At 37.9% G+C, this 17,176-nt stretch overlaps 1 protein-coding gene across 2 annotated transcripts; it reads left to right on the top strand.

Moving 5' to 3' along the window:
* The first annotated feature begins 340 nt into the window (after positions 1–340).
* C9orf72 (C9orf72-SMCR8 complex subunit) lies at positions 341–15,530 on the top strand. Of its 2 annotated transcripts, none has more exons than XM_057364982.1 (11): positions 341–389; positions 1,801–2,286; positions 5,201–5,260; positions 6,167–6,262; positions 6,889–6,953; positions 7,755–7,827; positions 10,664–10,780; positions 11,464–11,699; positions 12,194–12,251; positions 12,747–12,856; positions 12,939–15,530. In XM_057364982.1, exons 2-11 carry the CDS (start codon positions 1,843–1,845, stop codon positions 13,123–13,125), a joined length of 1,446 nt encoding a protein of 481 aa, XP_057220965.1. In that variant the 5' UTR covers positions 341–389; positions 1,801–1,842; the 3' UTR covers positions 13,126–15,530. The 2 variants fall into 2 exon arrangements, with proteins under 2 accessions (XP_057220965.1, XP_057220964.1); XM_057364981.1 differs by lacking the exon at positions 341–389 and adding an exon at positions 418–596.
* The last annotated feature ends 1,646 nt before the right edge of the window (positions 15,531–17,176 follow it).

Genomic DNA, 17,176 nt, shown 5'->3' with positions numbered 1-17,176 from the left:
ACTAAACCACTCCGGCATTACCAACCTCCTCTTTTAAGCCTAAAAGCCTCCCCATAAATTATGCCAGGTGCTCGCGGCATGACACAGTTTCGTCTCTTGGCTTTCTCCACAAAGCGCACTGGCTGTTTCCTCCCACAGCGACCCGCCTGACGCGAACCGCTCCCCTCGCCGGGGACACACCGGCCCGGTTCCCCCGCCTCACGGCGGTCACACCGGCCCGGCTCGGCCCGGGCGGACACACCGGCACAGCTCCCGGGCGAAGCGAAGGCACAGCAGCCACACGATCGCGGCTCCCCCGCCCGGGGCGGTGCCGCGCCTGCGGAGCCCGCCGAGTGCGGCAGGGGCGGGGCGGCGCAGGCGCGGGGCGGCGGCCGGAGCCCGGAGCGGAGGTGAGGCGGGCGCGGGGCCGTGGCGGCGGGGCTGTGTTTGTGTTTGCGGTGTTGGCAGCCCCTCTGCTGTGCGGGGAAACGAGCGGGGCTTCCCGCAGCTGCCTCCCCGCCGCCTCCGCGGGAGGTACAGATCASACGGTGCGACACGGGCCTGATCCGGGCTGGCAGCGCCGAGGTGGCAGCGGCCGCGCGTTTGGAAAGGCGGTGGTAGGAGCGAGCCTCTGGTCAGCCCTGGGTGCAAGGCGGCGAGGGTTGGCTGTCGCCCTGTCTTCCCTGAAAATCGTAAAGTCACGGTGTCAGATGGCCAAGTCAGATGGCCTTGGCTTCCCCGCTGCCCGCTGGGCGGGGCTTCGGCTGCCTCCTGAGAAGGAGCCGGAGCGAAAGAGGCTTTACTCTCCTGTGTGAGGAAATAAATAAAAAAAGGAAAAAGCCGTTCAGATACAGAGCTCTGTCGAGTTAGAGCTGCGGCARTGAGGTGTGTGTTCCTGCTCCTTTGGTCCCGGGTGGGATTCCCTGCTGCAGGCAGAGAGGAGAGGAAAGCTGCCTTCTGCTCATGTGAGAGTTTCCTCAAGATGAGTGGGTTTTACCTGTTACAGTTTCCTGTCTTTGGTTGAATTTGTAAGCCTTTTTTATTTCATGTCTTTCTATGACTCTAGCATAACTTTTAGGGAAGATGGAACTTCCTGTTATCTTCTGCAGCCCCAGCAGAATGGGGAAGCTGTTGAATTGTTGGAGCTCYTAGGGAAAAGGTTCAGAGATTGTGTCCACACAAGATAAAAAATTATCCATTAAAACATTCTATAAAACGCTGAGCACTTGTCTTGCAGCTTAACACGCTGGTATGGTATAAAGGATGTATTTATTGTGTCAGTTTTCTACACAAGGTGTATGTTGTGCAGGTTCATCATACTTCTGTAGTGAGTAAAAGGCATTTGAGGTCTGACTAATGCTTGTAAAGCATGCCACTTCATTATGTGGAACGTATGTATATGTATATATACATGCTTCCTTTCTGAATGAAATCTACAATGTAATCTCAGGTGATGAAGAGACTCTTCAAAGTGTCGTTTGGAAACAGAAGAATTGTAGAAAGACTTTGGTTGGAAGGGACTTTAAAGATCATTTAGTTCCAGCRTCCCCTGCTCTGGGCAGGGATGCCACTCRCTAGACMAAGTTGGTTCAGTGCTCCTTCTAGCCCAGCATTGACCCTTTCCRGGGACTGGTCATCCACATCTCTGGTAAGATTGCTCCAGTGCATCACTGCTGTCACAGTAAACATCTCAACATCTAATTCTAAATATTTCCTTGGTTTAAACAAAGTTCAATCACTAGCTGCTCATTCAAAAAGAAGATGAGAGAATTATGAGGGCTGCTCTAACGTATTTTTCTTTTTCCCAACAAAAACTTTTAGGTAATGTAAACATTTCATTTATACAAGAGAGAGGAAACAGGCATGTCAGCGCTTTGTCCACCACCGTCTCCTGCAGTTGCCAAGACAGAGATCTCTTTGAATGGCGAGTCACCATTATTAGCTGCCACTTTTGCTTACTGGGACAATATTCTTGGCCCCCGAGTGCGGCATATCTGGGCTCCAAAGACAGAACAGGTACTTCTCAGTGACGGTGAAATAACATTTCTTGCTAACCACACCCTGAATGGAGAAATACTTCGGAATGCAGAAAGTGGTGCAATAGATGTGAAGTTCTTTGTTTTGGCAGAAAAAAGGGTGATCATTGTGTCATTAATCTTTGATGGAAACTGGAATGGAGACAGAAGCACATATGGACTATCAATCATACTTCCTCAAAGTGAACTTGGTTTCTACCTGCCACTTCACAGAGTGTGCGTGGATAGGTTAACACATATTATAAGGAAAGGAAGGATATGGATGCATAAGGTAAGTTGATTGTTCATTACTTAAACTAATTGTTAGATTGTCTTGTGCAGAAGCAAAATTTGAGATGCTGTGATATCTGTTATGTAGCAGTCCAAACACGCAAACTCAGAAAAGGCTGATCTCTACACAGTCTCGAAGGTTAAAAGTTATCAAATTATTATGTCAGCAAATTCAAGGCTGGGATTTTTAGCTGCATGATTTATGTCGGTGATATTATATAACCTCTAAAGGACTATATAGTTGAAACAGGTATCTTGTACTGCATTTCATTTCTCTGAATTTCAAATAAATTGTTGCTTTTAATCATGTTAATTTGTGTATTAAATTAGGTAGAGTTGTAAATTTACTGTTTCAAATTACTGTTTTCCTTGTTGAACTCCAGAAAAGGGAACTGATGAAATTGAGCTTGTCATTGCTGTTTTTTTTGTTTTTCAAAAAGAGTGTATTAACAAACAGTATGCCAGAACTTAAACTGTGTAGAACCAAAGGGCAATCTACAAAAATGCATCTGCTTTAGTCCAAATATTTCTACTCCTGAAACTCAAAAAGGAAAACATGCTAAATTTTTCTTAGGAATTTAAACTCCTACCTTTGGGTAAATAATGGATATTTCCTTTTTAAGTGGAAATTTTTATGCTTTTGTCTTGCAAATAAATAAGTCTAATGATAAAAATATTTTTTTTTGTCTTCTTTATGGAGTTCAAGCTGTCTTAAAGCAGTAGAGTGCACATCAGCGACAATGAATATGGTGATGCACATTTGTCTGATATCTTCTGAGATCTGTAATCAGCATACTTTAAACTTGCTCTTTGTGTGCTCTTATCTGAACCAATTTAGATCACAGAAGTAACAAGCTGATGTTATTTTTGTGGTTGTGTTTCTTTTTTGCTTTATTGCCTGATGATGGCTGGTGGTACTTTCTGTCACACTAGCTTTTCATACTTTCTGTGGTTTACTTTTCGGAGGAAGGATAGTACAGAAAATTATTTCTAAATATAGTAGAATCAGAAATATGTAATTCCTTATCTAGCCTTCTAAAACCCTGGTAGATGTTTGTGGTTTGGATGTAATTGAATGCTCATGTTCCTGATTACATTGCTTCTCTCATTTACTGTCCTGTATTGACTTCTAATGGGAGTGGTCAMATAAGAATTATCCATCGTTTTTAGCTATAATAGATTTTCTCGGTTCTTAGGTATTGATCCATACCAGTATGCTTTCACAGTAGAAGTAGCCTTCAAGTAGCATCACGAATGAAAAATATTTTCTACTAATTTTTTCTTACTCAGAAATCAGTCATTAAGTTCTTCATTCTTTTTCAGATGTTTTTGAAACAGGTAGGTAAGCTGAGTTATCTGAGACAGTGATTCAAACATTCTGAAATAGACATTTATAATCTTCTTTTTTGTTTTTTGGGTTTTTTTTTTTGAGGAAGTTCACAGATCCCTGCCTATACCTGCAGTTCTTCAGTCTTATTTAGAAAGGAGAAAACTGCTTGAAAAATGTATATTAAAATTCAGGCATTAGTTGTAGAATCGTAACAATGATAATGAATTAAAACTGGTACATTCTGTAATTTGCATTTTGAGGCAGTTCTGGAAGTTCTAATAGTTTTGATTGTTTTGTCTCATTAGTTCTGTGTAGAGCCAGATATTTGCAGCTCATCTTGAGATGAGAAAAAGCCATCTGAACTTGAGAATTATGAGAAACATGGAGCATTTTATGGGAAAGAAAATTCATATTGGCAAAGAAACTCTGAGCAAGTCATCCCTTTCACCTACTCCAATTTATGTTCTATATGTTTGTCTAATAATTTTGAATGGTTATATTTCTGAAAAGAAGGAGCTCACACCATATATGTAGCCTTATCTTCAAGAAGACTTGGTTGTTTTAAAATCATTGTCAAGGATGTCTTCCTTCTCTGGCTGAAGGGTTGAGGTGCCCTGAAGGAATCTGCCTTGTTCCAGCATTATTTTTCACTATTCATCTTTTAGATAGTTAGAAAMATTTTATTTTATTACTGTTTTAGGGCAAGCTACTCTAGCTTATTCATTTGCTCAGAAAAAACTCATGCAACTTCTTCTCCCACTTGAAGTTGATTAATTCTGAGTAGGTCAGTCACAGGAAACTAATGAGTAACGGATAAAAATGCAATAACTTGTCAGCATCAAGCAGAAGACATCATTAGTTCTCAGCATCCCCTATTTTTTGTGTCTTGTATTGATGCTCCAGTGATTAATGCCAATTTCCCTTTGTGAATAATAACTTCATCCCATTGTAAGTTCATTTTAAATGCAGTTTGCTACTCAGCGGCTGATGAATCTGTTCTCAGAGCTCTGTCCAGTCTCTTGTACGTTATGTACTTTTGTGTACTTTGAGGTTACATGTCTCCTATATTTGGTCATAAAAAATGTTTTGAAGATTTGTAAATGCCTTTTGAGGTTGGGGGAAAAAGTCTTTCATTTCCTACCCTCCCCCAGTCATTGTGAAGAACTTATTTTTCTCTTGTTGCATCAGGGATCCTCGTATATCCATCTATACTGTATCCATTTAGAAATAACAATCCATACATGAAGTGGAGTTCTTTACCATAATCTGATCATTTTCTGTGGCATTTTCTTGATTTGCAATGCAAARGCTTTTTGTTTTGACATTGTCATCAAACCTTCCCTTTCCTACTACTCCTGTCCCATGCATGGGAGCTGTTTGGTGAAGGGCAGAGTAGGGAAYATTGATCTGGGTTGCACGACATCACTTCCTGCTAAAGTCAGTTTTATAAAAGAGAAGAGACTTGAACATCAAAATTTGAATCTAAGACATCCACAGGGAAGAAACTGTACTTTGTGACTGTTGTGTGCATACATAACAYGAACAAATGCAAGAGCGTTTATATTTAACTGCTTCTCTTGCTCAGGAGAGGCAAGAACATTTCCAGAAGATTGTCTTGGAAGGCACAGAAAGAATGGAGGATCAGGTAAGGGCCATCTGTTGATGCATGTGGCACATCATTACAAGACCATTTGACTGGATCTGGTGGCTGCAGAAGTTGGTGCTGCTTCTTATTTTGGGATCTGGGAAGGTGCATTGGATTGGCTAATAATGTGACATGTACAGTAGGCAAAGTTTTAGAAGATGGGATGATAGAAGCTGTRATCAAAAGAAGGGAAAATATATTTCAATGCTTCAAGGGTAAAGTGAAAATCTATGGAGAACATTACTGTTCAGAAAAGGCAACTCATTAACGTGAACTTAAAGCTCTTTAAAGGTAGTACCTTCCATAGAGTCACGCTGGCCTCTTGTCAGGGTTRTTATTTCATTAGGTTAGGTCATCTCTTTTGAGTTATAGGGACATAGAGAGTCTGTCATGTTGGAATGTGCTTGGAGAYTTAATGGATAAGACTGTGCAAAGAATTTGATTTCTGAAACTCTGAATGTGAAATTGTGGCTTCGGTTTGTTGTGATAGTTAAATCAGGAAGCTATTTTTATATGTTAATAACTAATATGTCTGTTTTTTTTCCTATCATTGTTAAAACATCAGACTTCAATGTATAATGATTAACAGTGATTGTACATAATATAGTATGATCAAATCATCTCATTTCAAACACTTTTTGTCTAGTCCAGTCAAAACTGATTCTGAAAATTAGCATAAGACCCAGAAATACATTTTAGGCATGATGTTGATAAGCCAAATACATGTTTTCAGGTCATAATTATTGATGACCAAAACCCAAGAAGTCTATGCACCAATTTCTGTTCATACTAACCTTTTAAGCAATAGGAGGTTAAAGATGTTTTGCGTGTAATAGTGCAAGTTCCTATGAGTAGTGACTCCTAATCCAATGTACTTCTGCTTCAAGCATTTAATTCATTGTGCAGGGTCAGAGCATCATTCCAATGCTGACAGGAGAGGTCATTCCTGTAATGGAACTCCTTTCATCTATGAAATCACACAGTGTTCCAGAAGAAATAGATGTAAGTTCTTGTTTTATTTGTATTCTGAATTTAAAAAAAAAAAGGTGACTTTTACCTTCAGGATAAAACACAGCTTTGGTGCTTTGGTTTGTACTCAGYTTGCAGAGAAAATTCCGATTTTCCCAAATTCTTGTATACTTCTATTGCTTCACATCAAGTTCTCCTAAGCGGTCTAGGGAATGGCAATATTTTTTACGGTCATCCCTTAGCAAAATTGACTGTATAGGATGATATCCTTTTACAGGTGGAAAGGCTGTTTGATGCAAACCAAAATGAATGAGCAAATTAATAGGTTTGATGTTGATATGTGTATGAACGCATTATAGTCTTCTCATCGAAGAAGTAGAAGTAATCTAACAAGCACTAATTTAAACTATTTTGGACATTTTTTTACAAAAAAAAACACTGAGAGGAACCTGATTTGTAAGAATAATTATGTGCCTTTCTCATTTCAAAATTCTTTGCCTGAAGTCAGAAGGTCTTTTTAATATTGTGCTTTTTGGGGAAGTCTTACAATTTAACTTAAATCATTCCCAAACATCTCCCGCCTATCAAAGCAAAAATCAATTAATGGAAAGTGTTTCAGATCCTTGTCTAACTTTTGTTTATATTTACTTGCATTTCAGATAAGTGACACAGTGCTAAATGAYGATGACATTGGGGATAGTTGCCATGAAGGCTTTCTCCTCAAGTATGAAATTCAGTTTTGATTTATGCTGTAGTAAAATGATTTAAACTTGTGTATGCATATAAGTGCATCCATCTGCATGTGCGTGTGAGCATGGATTGGAATAGATTATGGGAGGGGGAACAGTGACATGTATATTGCTTTTTGAGATTTTTGTTAATAAAGCATTATAAAATTTACTGTCTTCTTASAAGAATGGTTCTGGGCTAATAGCTGCATCTCTGTAGACTGTGTTGTTGCAGAATCATTTGATAATAGAATTCCTATAAAATACAAATTTTWCTGTGATGCATTTAATTTTGTAAGACTCAGTCAACGTCTTGCATTTTTTTTTTAAATAGCAAAGAACCTGGATTGTGCATGAATTCTAAATAAGAGGCATTAATGATATGGCATACAGAATGGTTATTGTTTAGTTGTGTATTTCTCTTTTTTCTCAGTGTTTAATTTTTAAGTGGAAATAGTTGAACTTGAGAGCAACTTGATCTCTTCCTGTGGRAAAGTATTTTATAGGTTTTAACTGATGCGCTGTTACGTTTCATAGTATCTCCTGTGTAACTGCATTCATTTATGTGGTGCTTGGTGGCACCTATTTATACACCATCACATGTACTTTCAGTACCAAAGAAACTGTTGAACTTTTGGATTTCAGCAGTAACCTACCCTGCTGTTTAAAGTCTTACAGTTGTGGGTGCCTAGGCTATATTTATACTTGGAGCACTTTATTCTTCTTGTGAAGGTGATAATTGTTTCATTTGAAAAGTCTGACTAAATGTATTAACCTGTGTCTGTTTTTGCTCGCAGTGCAATTAGTTCACACCTGCAGACGTGTGGTTGTTCTGTAGTCGTAGGAAGCAGTGCAGAAAAAGTTAATAAGGTAACATACTTCGTAATAAACTGAACTAAAATGCTGATTATTAGGAGTGTTAGTGTGTTACTTGAAACAGAATAGATCTATAAACATACTTGAGGTTGAAGAAGGAGGGAATACTTTTGTCTGGTTATGTTCAGCTGACTGGTCTAGCAAATGATAATTCTGCCTTTCATTTGTATTCTGACAACTATAAGACAAACAATCTATTTAACTGATACAGTATATGAATGAATAGTAAATGAGTCTGAGCTTTTAAAATTAGGTTTGTTAGCTCAGGTATACAAATTAAAGAGACCTGACTGGTTTGCTCATTTCAGCTGTGTCATAGAATCACAAAATCATCAAGGTTGGAAGAGGTCTTCAGGATAACCCAGTCCAACCATCCACCTAGCATTGCCATCCTAAACCACTCAGCCACATCACCTAGTGCCGGGTCTGGAAACCTCTTAAACACTTCCAGGGATGGGAACTCCACCCACCTCCCTGGGCAACTTATTCCAGTGCCTGACTTCCCTAACAGCAAAAATTTTTTTTTTTCTAATACCTGATCTGAATCTCCTCTGTCTAAGATTAAGGCCATTTCCTCTTGTCCTCTTACTGCAGGCACAACTCCTTTCAGGAGTTGTWGAGAGGAATGAGGTCAACCCTGAGTCTCCTCATGAGTAATCAACCATTCCTGATACGACATGTTTTCTAGTCCTTTCATAAACCCTTCTCTGGATTTGAAGAGATCCTTCTCCTGTTTTGAAGCAAGAGGCCCAGAATTGAGCCCAGGATTTGAGCAGTGGCCTTACTAGAATCAAGTACAGGGGGACAGTCATTGCCCTGGTCCTGCTGGCCACATCCACAGGTCAGGATGCCAGTGGCCTTATTGGCTACCTGGGCACACTGCTGGCTTATATTAAGCTGGCTCTCAGCCAGCACTCCCCGGTCCCTTTCTGCTGAATAGCTCTTCAGCTACTCTGCCCCTAGGCTGTAGTGCTGCCTGGGGTTCTTAATAACCCAAAGAAAAGACCTAGCACTTGGCCTTGCTGCACCTCATGGAGTTTGTCCTTGGCCCATTGAGTCTCTCCGCATCTCTCTGCAGAGCCTTCCTACCCTTGAGCAGATCAACATTCTTGCCCAGTTCGGTGTCATCTGCAAACTGACTGAGAGTGCAGTCAATCCCCACATCCAGATGATCAGTAAAGATGTTGAACATGACCAAGTCCAGAACTGACCCCTGGAGAGCACTGGGAGCGTTCTCATACATAGTGTTACCCATGTCATTGGATACTGTCTCTGTGCTCTTAAACAATTAGTGCCTCCATCATTTCTCTTGCACTACGCGGTAAACATACTTTTGTGTTTGTGAGTGCTTGTGTTTCATGGAGTCTGTGTGTATTCCTTCAATGTGAAATAAAAATTGTGAACAGTGGGCCTGCTGAATATGTCATATAGCCCCTGCATACTATATATAGRTATTTTATGGCTTTATTATAGCTTATTGAAATTATGAAGTGTATCAGTTTTTTAAACAAAATACAAGGCATTTTTAGTAATCCTATGTTTTGAAATAAACAGTTTGTTGTGCTTTATAAAAATTGTGGCCGTAGAAATGCATTGTTTCTTTTGTGCTACCAGCAATGGTAAAGCAGCTCTGATCAAATCAACAGTAAATGCTCATGGTCATAAGCAGCAGGGAAACCAAATAAAGGAAAATTCTCAGATCTTAGTGAAATCAGCTAACCCTAGTTGACATGTGTTGTTTCAGAGATGTAAAATTTACACACAATTAAGTTATTGAAAATGTTACATGTTAAAGAGAAGTGTTATGTATGTACACACATATAAGAGGAAATATTAGAAGCTTAAGTAGTTATAAAAARCTTATGTATCATGAAATAGTTAGTAAAAAGTATTTAAGGTCTAAGTGGTTATGAATGTGTAAAATAATACATCAATAAGCTATACAGCGTAGGAAAAAAACTGTGTAAARGAATGTGAGCCTCAAGATCCATCCAGGATAAATTTCATAGATAAATTCTATACATGTTCTTATCAGCARCATGCTGCTTGTGTCACGGTACAGTTGTTCTGAAGTAATTGCTTTCTTAATGGCATACTTTAGCTTGCCTCAAAGTTAAAAAAACACACTTGTGGCATATTGTGATGAAAAGCATCAGTCAGAAATTGTGTTGTCGTTGTTTTAGGTATTGCAAAAACAAGTTGTGTGAGGACAGAGCGTTTTCAAATATCTCAGAGAGAGAGACAGGATACCATAGATTAAGACTGAAAGGTGAACAGAATGGAGTACATGTTGTATTTGGAGTTATTACTGGTAGCTATTTCAGCCCAGGAGTTTGAAAATAAATGATGAAGTACCAGTGTTCATTTTAACTGAGAGTTTAAGGAAATTACTGARGAAATAAACATGAGTACTTATTAAGGAAATTGACTGTGTCTGATTTGAGACAATAACTGCTATTTCAATATGGAATGAATAAAATAAGATGCTTAAAAGGCTAGGAAAGTAATCACAGTAACTCTTGTTTATGTAAAAGAGGTAGAAGAACACAAAAGTGATTTGTTCTACATAATTGGATAAAAAAAACTTTGTTGCAAAAAAGTATTGGATCTATTCATCATTTGACAAGAAGTTGGAATAGKATGCCTTACAGCACCAGTAATTAAAAAATAAGTGAAAGCATGTCACTGTTCTGTGGCTTTTTATAAAGTTTTAGCTTTTCTGATCATCATGATGAACTCTTTCGTTCATTATTTGAAATGCCTAATACAGTCTAGTCTGACTTACTTCGTTTCATGTTCATACTTTTCAAAACTGTTCTTTTTAATGCAGATTGTGAGAACATTGTGCCTGTTTCTTACACCATCTGAGCGGAAGTGTTCCCGACTCTGTAGAAGTGAATCCTCTTTCAAATACGAGTCAGGACTTTTTGTTCAAGGCTTACTCAAAGTAAGTACACTTAGGAAAGTTCTGTRGTTTTAAGAACATGCGTCAGTGTATGTTGGTACATATAATACGGACACGCATACATACACACATTTACATTCAGAAMAAGGTCATCTTCCCTTGATGTCACGTTTTCTGGCACTGTAGCTATCCTTGTAATAACTTTCATGTTAAAATTCCAAGCTAGTCTTTTCTGTGACATGTCTGTTTTTTGAATATTGTTTAGGATTGTTCCTCTACGTTGAGGTGCAATAATTGTACTCTTGTYTGCTTGTGGCTAGAATACCAAAAGGCATTAAAATTTTTGTGTTTTAACAATACCAAAGAAGAACAGCACATCAGTTCTGAGTTTCCAAGTATTTTAAACAGTCTGTAGCAATAGGTGAGGGTGAAGAAAAATAATGCTCTAGTGAGCAGTCTGACCTCACCAGCTAACTATAATACTGTAATGCTAATGGACTTACAAAACAGGTGATGCAGTACTGTAATACAATGGTCACCTCGGTACTGTTTGCACTGTTTCATTGAGGAAGTTATCCAGTATTAAGGACTTGTTACTGTACTACAATCACCAGCTGTCCCAAACAAAATATATCTAAACAAATGGGTTACAGAATTTAAGKATGATGCATTAATATTGTTTTGTCCCAATACAGTGTTTTTAACTATTTTTTTTCCTAAAACAGGATGCAACAGGAAGTTTTGTGTTGCCCTTCCGTCAAGTAATGTATGCCCCATACCCAACTACACATATAGATGTGGATGTCAATACTGTGAAGCAGATGCCCCCTTGTCATGAACACATCTATAACCAACGACGATACATGAGATCTGAGCTGACAGCATTTTGGAGGGCTAATTCAGATGAAGAAATGTCTCAAGACCATATTATCCACACAGATGAGAGTTTCACACCTGATTTGTATGTACTATTCTCACATCTCATAATGTGACTTGATTTGGGAAAATAGTGTAAAAGCAGTATAGCTCTTACTTGCTATCAAAGTACATGGAGCTTTCTGAAAAAAAGCCTTCTTCAGCTCTGGTAGTTACATTTGTTTTGGTGGAATTTACCGGGTCCTTCAGTAGTTTGATTACATCAAATAACATTGAAATTAATTTTCAGCSGTAATTCTAACCATGTTTTATTAATTTTATTGCCTGCTTTTATCAGGGGTATACTAGAGCTAATTGTGTTTGACAGGGACCAGTGGCTTTCCTAGATTTAGTTCATTTCATCTGAATGCTTTAAAATTCTTTGTTATTTTTTAAAAATCCAGAATTTTTGTAGYTCACCACTATTTTGAATTAATTTTCAGCCAAATTGTCAACAGTTATGCTATTGCTCTGCTCAGCTCCTGGAATGTTAATATTCCTTAACGGCATTACCTCACATGTTTGCTTTCTTTTCTATAGAAATGTCTTTCAAGATATCCTGCATCGAGATACGTTAGTAAAAGCTTTCCTGGATCAGGTAATTGTTGCTTTTTCAGAAAATAAATAAATGCAGTTTAGTACTTTCACCCCCAGTAAAAGCAAATTTAACACAAATAGRTCATTTAATGGTTTGGTAGCTTTTCTTCATACTCTTGCTGTGATTCTTCTGTGCATAAGTAGAAAGAAAAACACTAATATAAAACTGAAACTCCTGCTTAGTTGTGAAAAACAAGGGACATTTTCTATTGCTGTGCAACAGTGTCTATCTTAACAGTATTGAAAAAATTACCTGACTTGAATCATTCAGATAATTATCCAAACAGAATTGTAATACAGCTTCTTTTATTGTATCTSAACAGATAGAAAACATGGAAAGCATTCTGACAATATATACAAATCTTCTGTTATTTACCTGCTTTGCTACAATTAAGGATATGTTATATGTGTATACAATGTTTCTTTATTTTCTACATTCTTAAAATGGTTTTTGAATTTCCATGTGTACCTAATATTCTGGTACAATTTTTAACAGATCTTTCACCTGAAGCCTGGCTTGTCTCTGAGGAGTACTTTCCTTGCGCAGTTTCTGCTAGTCCTYCACAGAAAAGCCTTGACTTTAATAAAGTACATAGAGGATGACACGTAAGTGAACAAATAATGGAAGACAAATTTAGAGAAATTTCTTTTGTTCTTTTTTAAAACACATGTTTCTATTTTCTTGCAGGCAGAAAGGAAAAAAACCTTTTAAGTCTCTTCGAAGCTTAAAGATAGATCTTGACTTGACAGCAGAGGGCGATCTTAACATAATAATGGCTTTGGCTGAGAAGATTAAACCAGGTCTACATTCCTTTATTTTTGGGAGGCCATTCTACACCAGTGTACAGGAACGTGACATGCTCATGACGTTTTAAAATCAGGATGTTGCAGTCCTGCAGAGCACAAAATCTGTCAGTGTGACCCCCACACTGATGATAGGCATTGATGACTGAGGGTGAAGCATCAGGAGCGCAGTAACACTGAGTGTGTCCCAAACATTAGAGGTCTTGTTAGAGGAAATATCAGCTTAGCTACATAAGCATGATTTTAATTAATTTGTCTCTTCTGTGTGTTTTTTTTAATTGTGAAAGTAAATGTTACCAGYGGTTCCTTGGCCATATTGGCTTAGTAGATAAATGTGAACATATTTTGGTGTATGATAAAAAGAAGCATTTTAATTTTTATCCCCCAGAGACTTCTTTCAGGTGTATCTCAGATTTTCCCTGTTCTGCTGTGTCAGTATTTTCAGTGTTTCTACAGAAAACAATATATATGTTCTCTGTAACCATTGAGGTTGCAGAACAGGCGCCTTCTGAGAGTTTCAACAAGTTTTTTAAATTGTTGTTTTTATGTATGTGGTGCAAATCTGAAATATGGCTTTCCTCCTCTGCATCTTGTAACACTACTGGCTCTTTCCTTTAGAGCACTTAGACATATTTGAAATTTTTCATATACTACAAAGTGCTATTCCTGAGTGCAGACAATTGATTATTAGCAGCTCAAATAGCAGCACATTGCACGTGTGAACTAATCATTATTCAAGCAGCTCTGTGCATGTAAGTGCCAACCAGGATACTCCATTACATATTTCTGGAATATTCTGCAGTGAAGTGTTGAGTGATCAGCTAACTGAGGTCTTTCAAAACACAAAACACAAGACTTGTGTCATTCCACAGCAGTTGCCAGTCTTTCTGTGTGTAAACTGCTACAGGTAGTTCCATTGCCATTTTCAATGAGATTCATAGAATCATTTAGAATGGAACAGGCCTTCAAGATCATTGAGTCCAACCATTAACCCAGAACTGCCAAGTCACCAATAAACAATGTTCCTAAGTGCCATGTCTATACATCTTTTGAACTTTTCTCGGGTCAGTGGTTCCACCACATCCTGGGCAGATTGTTCCAATGCTTGACAAAATATTTAGATTAAAGTATTCGACCTTTTCAAAGAATTTCAAAGTGATAGCCAAACTAAAAGATTAAAAAGGGTGGTATTTTTTCATTTACATCACCATTAATATATTTAGAGATATATTTTATATATCTCTTAATTMAGAGATGTGCACAGCTATGAACTAATGTGATTAGCATTTTAGTAAGTTAACTCTAATCATTAAGCTGTTCAGTTTATCATGTCTCCAGCATAGGTTAAAAATCAAAACATATTTTCTGTTGGTGTGCTTCAACCTTTCTTTCTCAGTAGCATGTAGAGCATTGCAGTGTCAGGTGAATCCAAACTTTTTTTTTGTCTAGAAATCAGAGGTACGCTTGTACTGCATGTTATTGTATBTTTTCTCTTTTTGGACAAATACAGGAATTTATTTGTATCAAGTTTCAGCATAAAGTCATAACTCAATATTCATTGAAAAAGTGAAAGACATGCACTGATTGGAGAAGCCATGTATGCTTTGTTGTTTACCTTGTTTATAATTCTCTTTGTAAACAGGTTTCTGTTTTCAAGATAGCTTTTTAGTGTTACTTTCATGCAGCAAGGCAGAAAAATTAACAGAAGTTAGATTCACAGCTTTTCCTGAAATTTCTAGTACTCAGATTTTAAAAGAAATACTGTCCTTTATTTAGATCCCAAAAATTGCCTTCCTTTTCCTGAAACWCAAAGATCCTAAATCAAATGTTTAAAGCTTCTGAAAGATGTGAAATTGAGCCCCATTTGCACACCATTTTTGTGAATCAGCATCATCAGTGTTACCTGGTTGCAAAAGTATTGACATTTTGTGGAGCCATCTTTTTGCTGTACATGCATATAGAACTCTTGCAGTAAGCTTGGTGACCCATCAAAAGAACTTGTCAAAATTACRCTGATGTAAGTTGCTTGTCCTGAGGTACTGTTCATCTTTCTGCCACTACTGTCCTCTTCTGTGTTTTCAGTCGAGGCATTAGAGCCTGAATGTGCTTAAGTTGCTACTCTTATGTCTAAGTGARTGAAAGAAATGTAATAAACACTGCCAAAACTTCAAATGTAGAAGTTGTGTCAAAGTATAAGAGCTTTAAGTCTGCTGCTGAAATTTATCCTTTCAGCTTGATAAGCATTGGAAACTCAACACTGACACTACTAACAGTAAAGTTGTTTGTTTACTGAACATTCTGTTACTTTCTGAAGTTACTAAAAACTGGAAACTCTCTCAATTGCTCCTTTTGTTGCACAGCTGTCACAAGTGCAGAATGTATAGCGAAGTACATTGTTAAATGCATCTGCATGTTGTGTTGTAAATCTAGCTCAGGAAACAAAGTATTCTAATAAAATTCATGCATAATTTTTGGACTTCATTTGTTACTGATTTTTTTTTGCAGAATTTCTGTTCTGTGTCTGACAGCATCATTATCTTTTATGCTTTGAATTAAAGAGGCAACTTTTCTTCTTTCTTGTTAAATTAAAAGTCGTGCTTGGATGTTGATGTCACTTATGAAAGTTACGTTACTTAGTTCCTTCATTTCTGTTAAGGACTTACTCATTTCAAGCTGAGACTGGTGGAACTTGCTATGCCTCTGATGTACTCAAATATGAATTTTAGAAAGCTTTAATCCCATAGGTGAGAATAGAGAAGTGTTTTATCTAGCAGTCAGTGAATACCTTTCTTCAGGATTTTATTTCTTTACATTTAAAAGAAAACAGATTTATTTCTTCCAGGTGAATTTGAAATGGAAGGGATGTTTTCAAGCATTTTTAGTAGCACATTATTCCTGCTCTTATAAAGGTAGCACAGAAAGATATCCACTGAAATGTCTATTTATTAGAACAACAGAGGATATTGCCTGCCTAAGTACTAGTATGTTGTAATAGGCCTGCCTGCCTAGTATGTAATATTGCCTGCCTAAACTAGTATGTTTTATTCCAGAGCAGAATAGGCATTTTGGTGATGTTCTTATCTCTAAGCCAGCAGCATGAGATATGAATAGAATACCAGGACTTCTACACTCCATTCTGTACTGGCCAAAGATGTTAGAAAGCTTTATCTTCTTGTTCTCAGGCTTGTGAGGACAGAGGAATGTGGTCCAGAGCAATTGGACGAAGAGACATGTTGCTCACCTCTGTTTTGTAATTGGTGCCTGCAAGGCAAGTATTTTGTCCTTTTTAGCAGTGAGGAGGCACAAAGTGTATACACACTCTCAGTATGCAGAGTAGACTTTTTGCATGAGAGTAGAACATGGTTGTCTTGTTTACCTGTGTTCTGATGTAGAGCTCCTTTTACATCTGCATGGGCAAAACACTAAGGGGACTCCAGGGCAGCATGTYCTTTTTTAGAAGGTGGTTCACATGTTCACTTAAAGGAAATAAATATCTCAGTTCTCAAATCCATGCTGTTCATATGTGTGTCCAGAGGTTTCAGACACAAAGACTCAGTTAAAGTTCAGAAAAGACCTAAGATAAGGAATGTACACATATAAGCAAGGGTAAGTAAGTAAAATCAATTTGGGTATTTTTGGCTGAATTTCAAAGTTAGAGTGTGATTCTCAAAGSCAAACATTGAAGGTTCATCCCTAATCTGTATCTAACAAAAAGCCAAAATGCTTGAAAATGTACAACAGCCAAAAGATAATGGATGAAGCTTCGAGTTCAATGCCAGTTTCTCTTCCATTTAGAAAATAGTCTCACAGTACAAGAGAGTGTCTTTTTCAGCTTCAATTAATTATGAATAATGGCCAGACCTTGTGTTTTCAGTAGACGCGGGAACATAAGAAATTAGAGGTCAGGGAATACTGAAATTTAGTACTGCAGCCCATATGTAGAGTAATTCAATATTTCTGCCAAAGTGTTTAGGAGTGTAGCTGACAGATGAAACTGCAGTTTTGGCCTTCAGCGTTCATCCATAGGAATACAAAGCAGTTTGTCCTTGCTGATATTTCTGTCTGTCTCAGCCTGCCTCTTCACTGGAGATTAATCCTGCATCACTTCTTCGCATTCTCTGC

Source organism: Malurus melanocephalus, unplaced genomic scaffold (genome assembly GCF_030028575.1).
Source record: "Malurus melanocephalus ecotype Western Australia unplaced genomic scaffold, MMel_1.1 scaffold_45, whole genome shotgun sequence".
NCBI classification, from domain to species: Eukaryota; Metazoa; Chordata; class Aves; order Passeriformes; family Maluridae; genus Malurus; species Malurus melanocephalus.
Note: the sequence above shows the minus strand (reverse complement) of the source record. Positions and strands in the feature narration are given on the sequence as shown.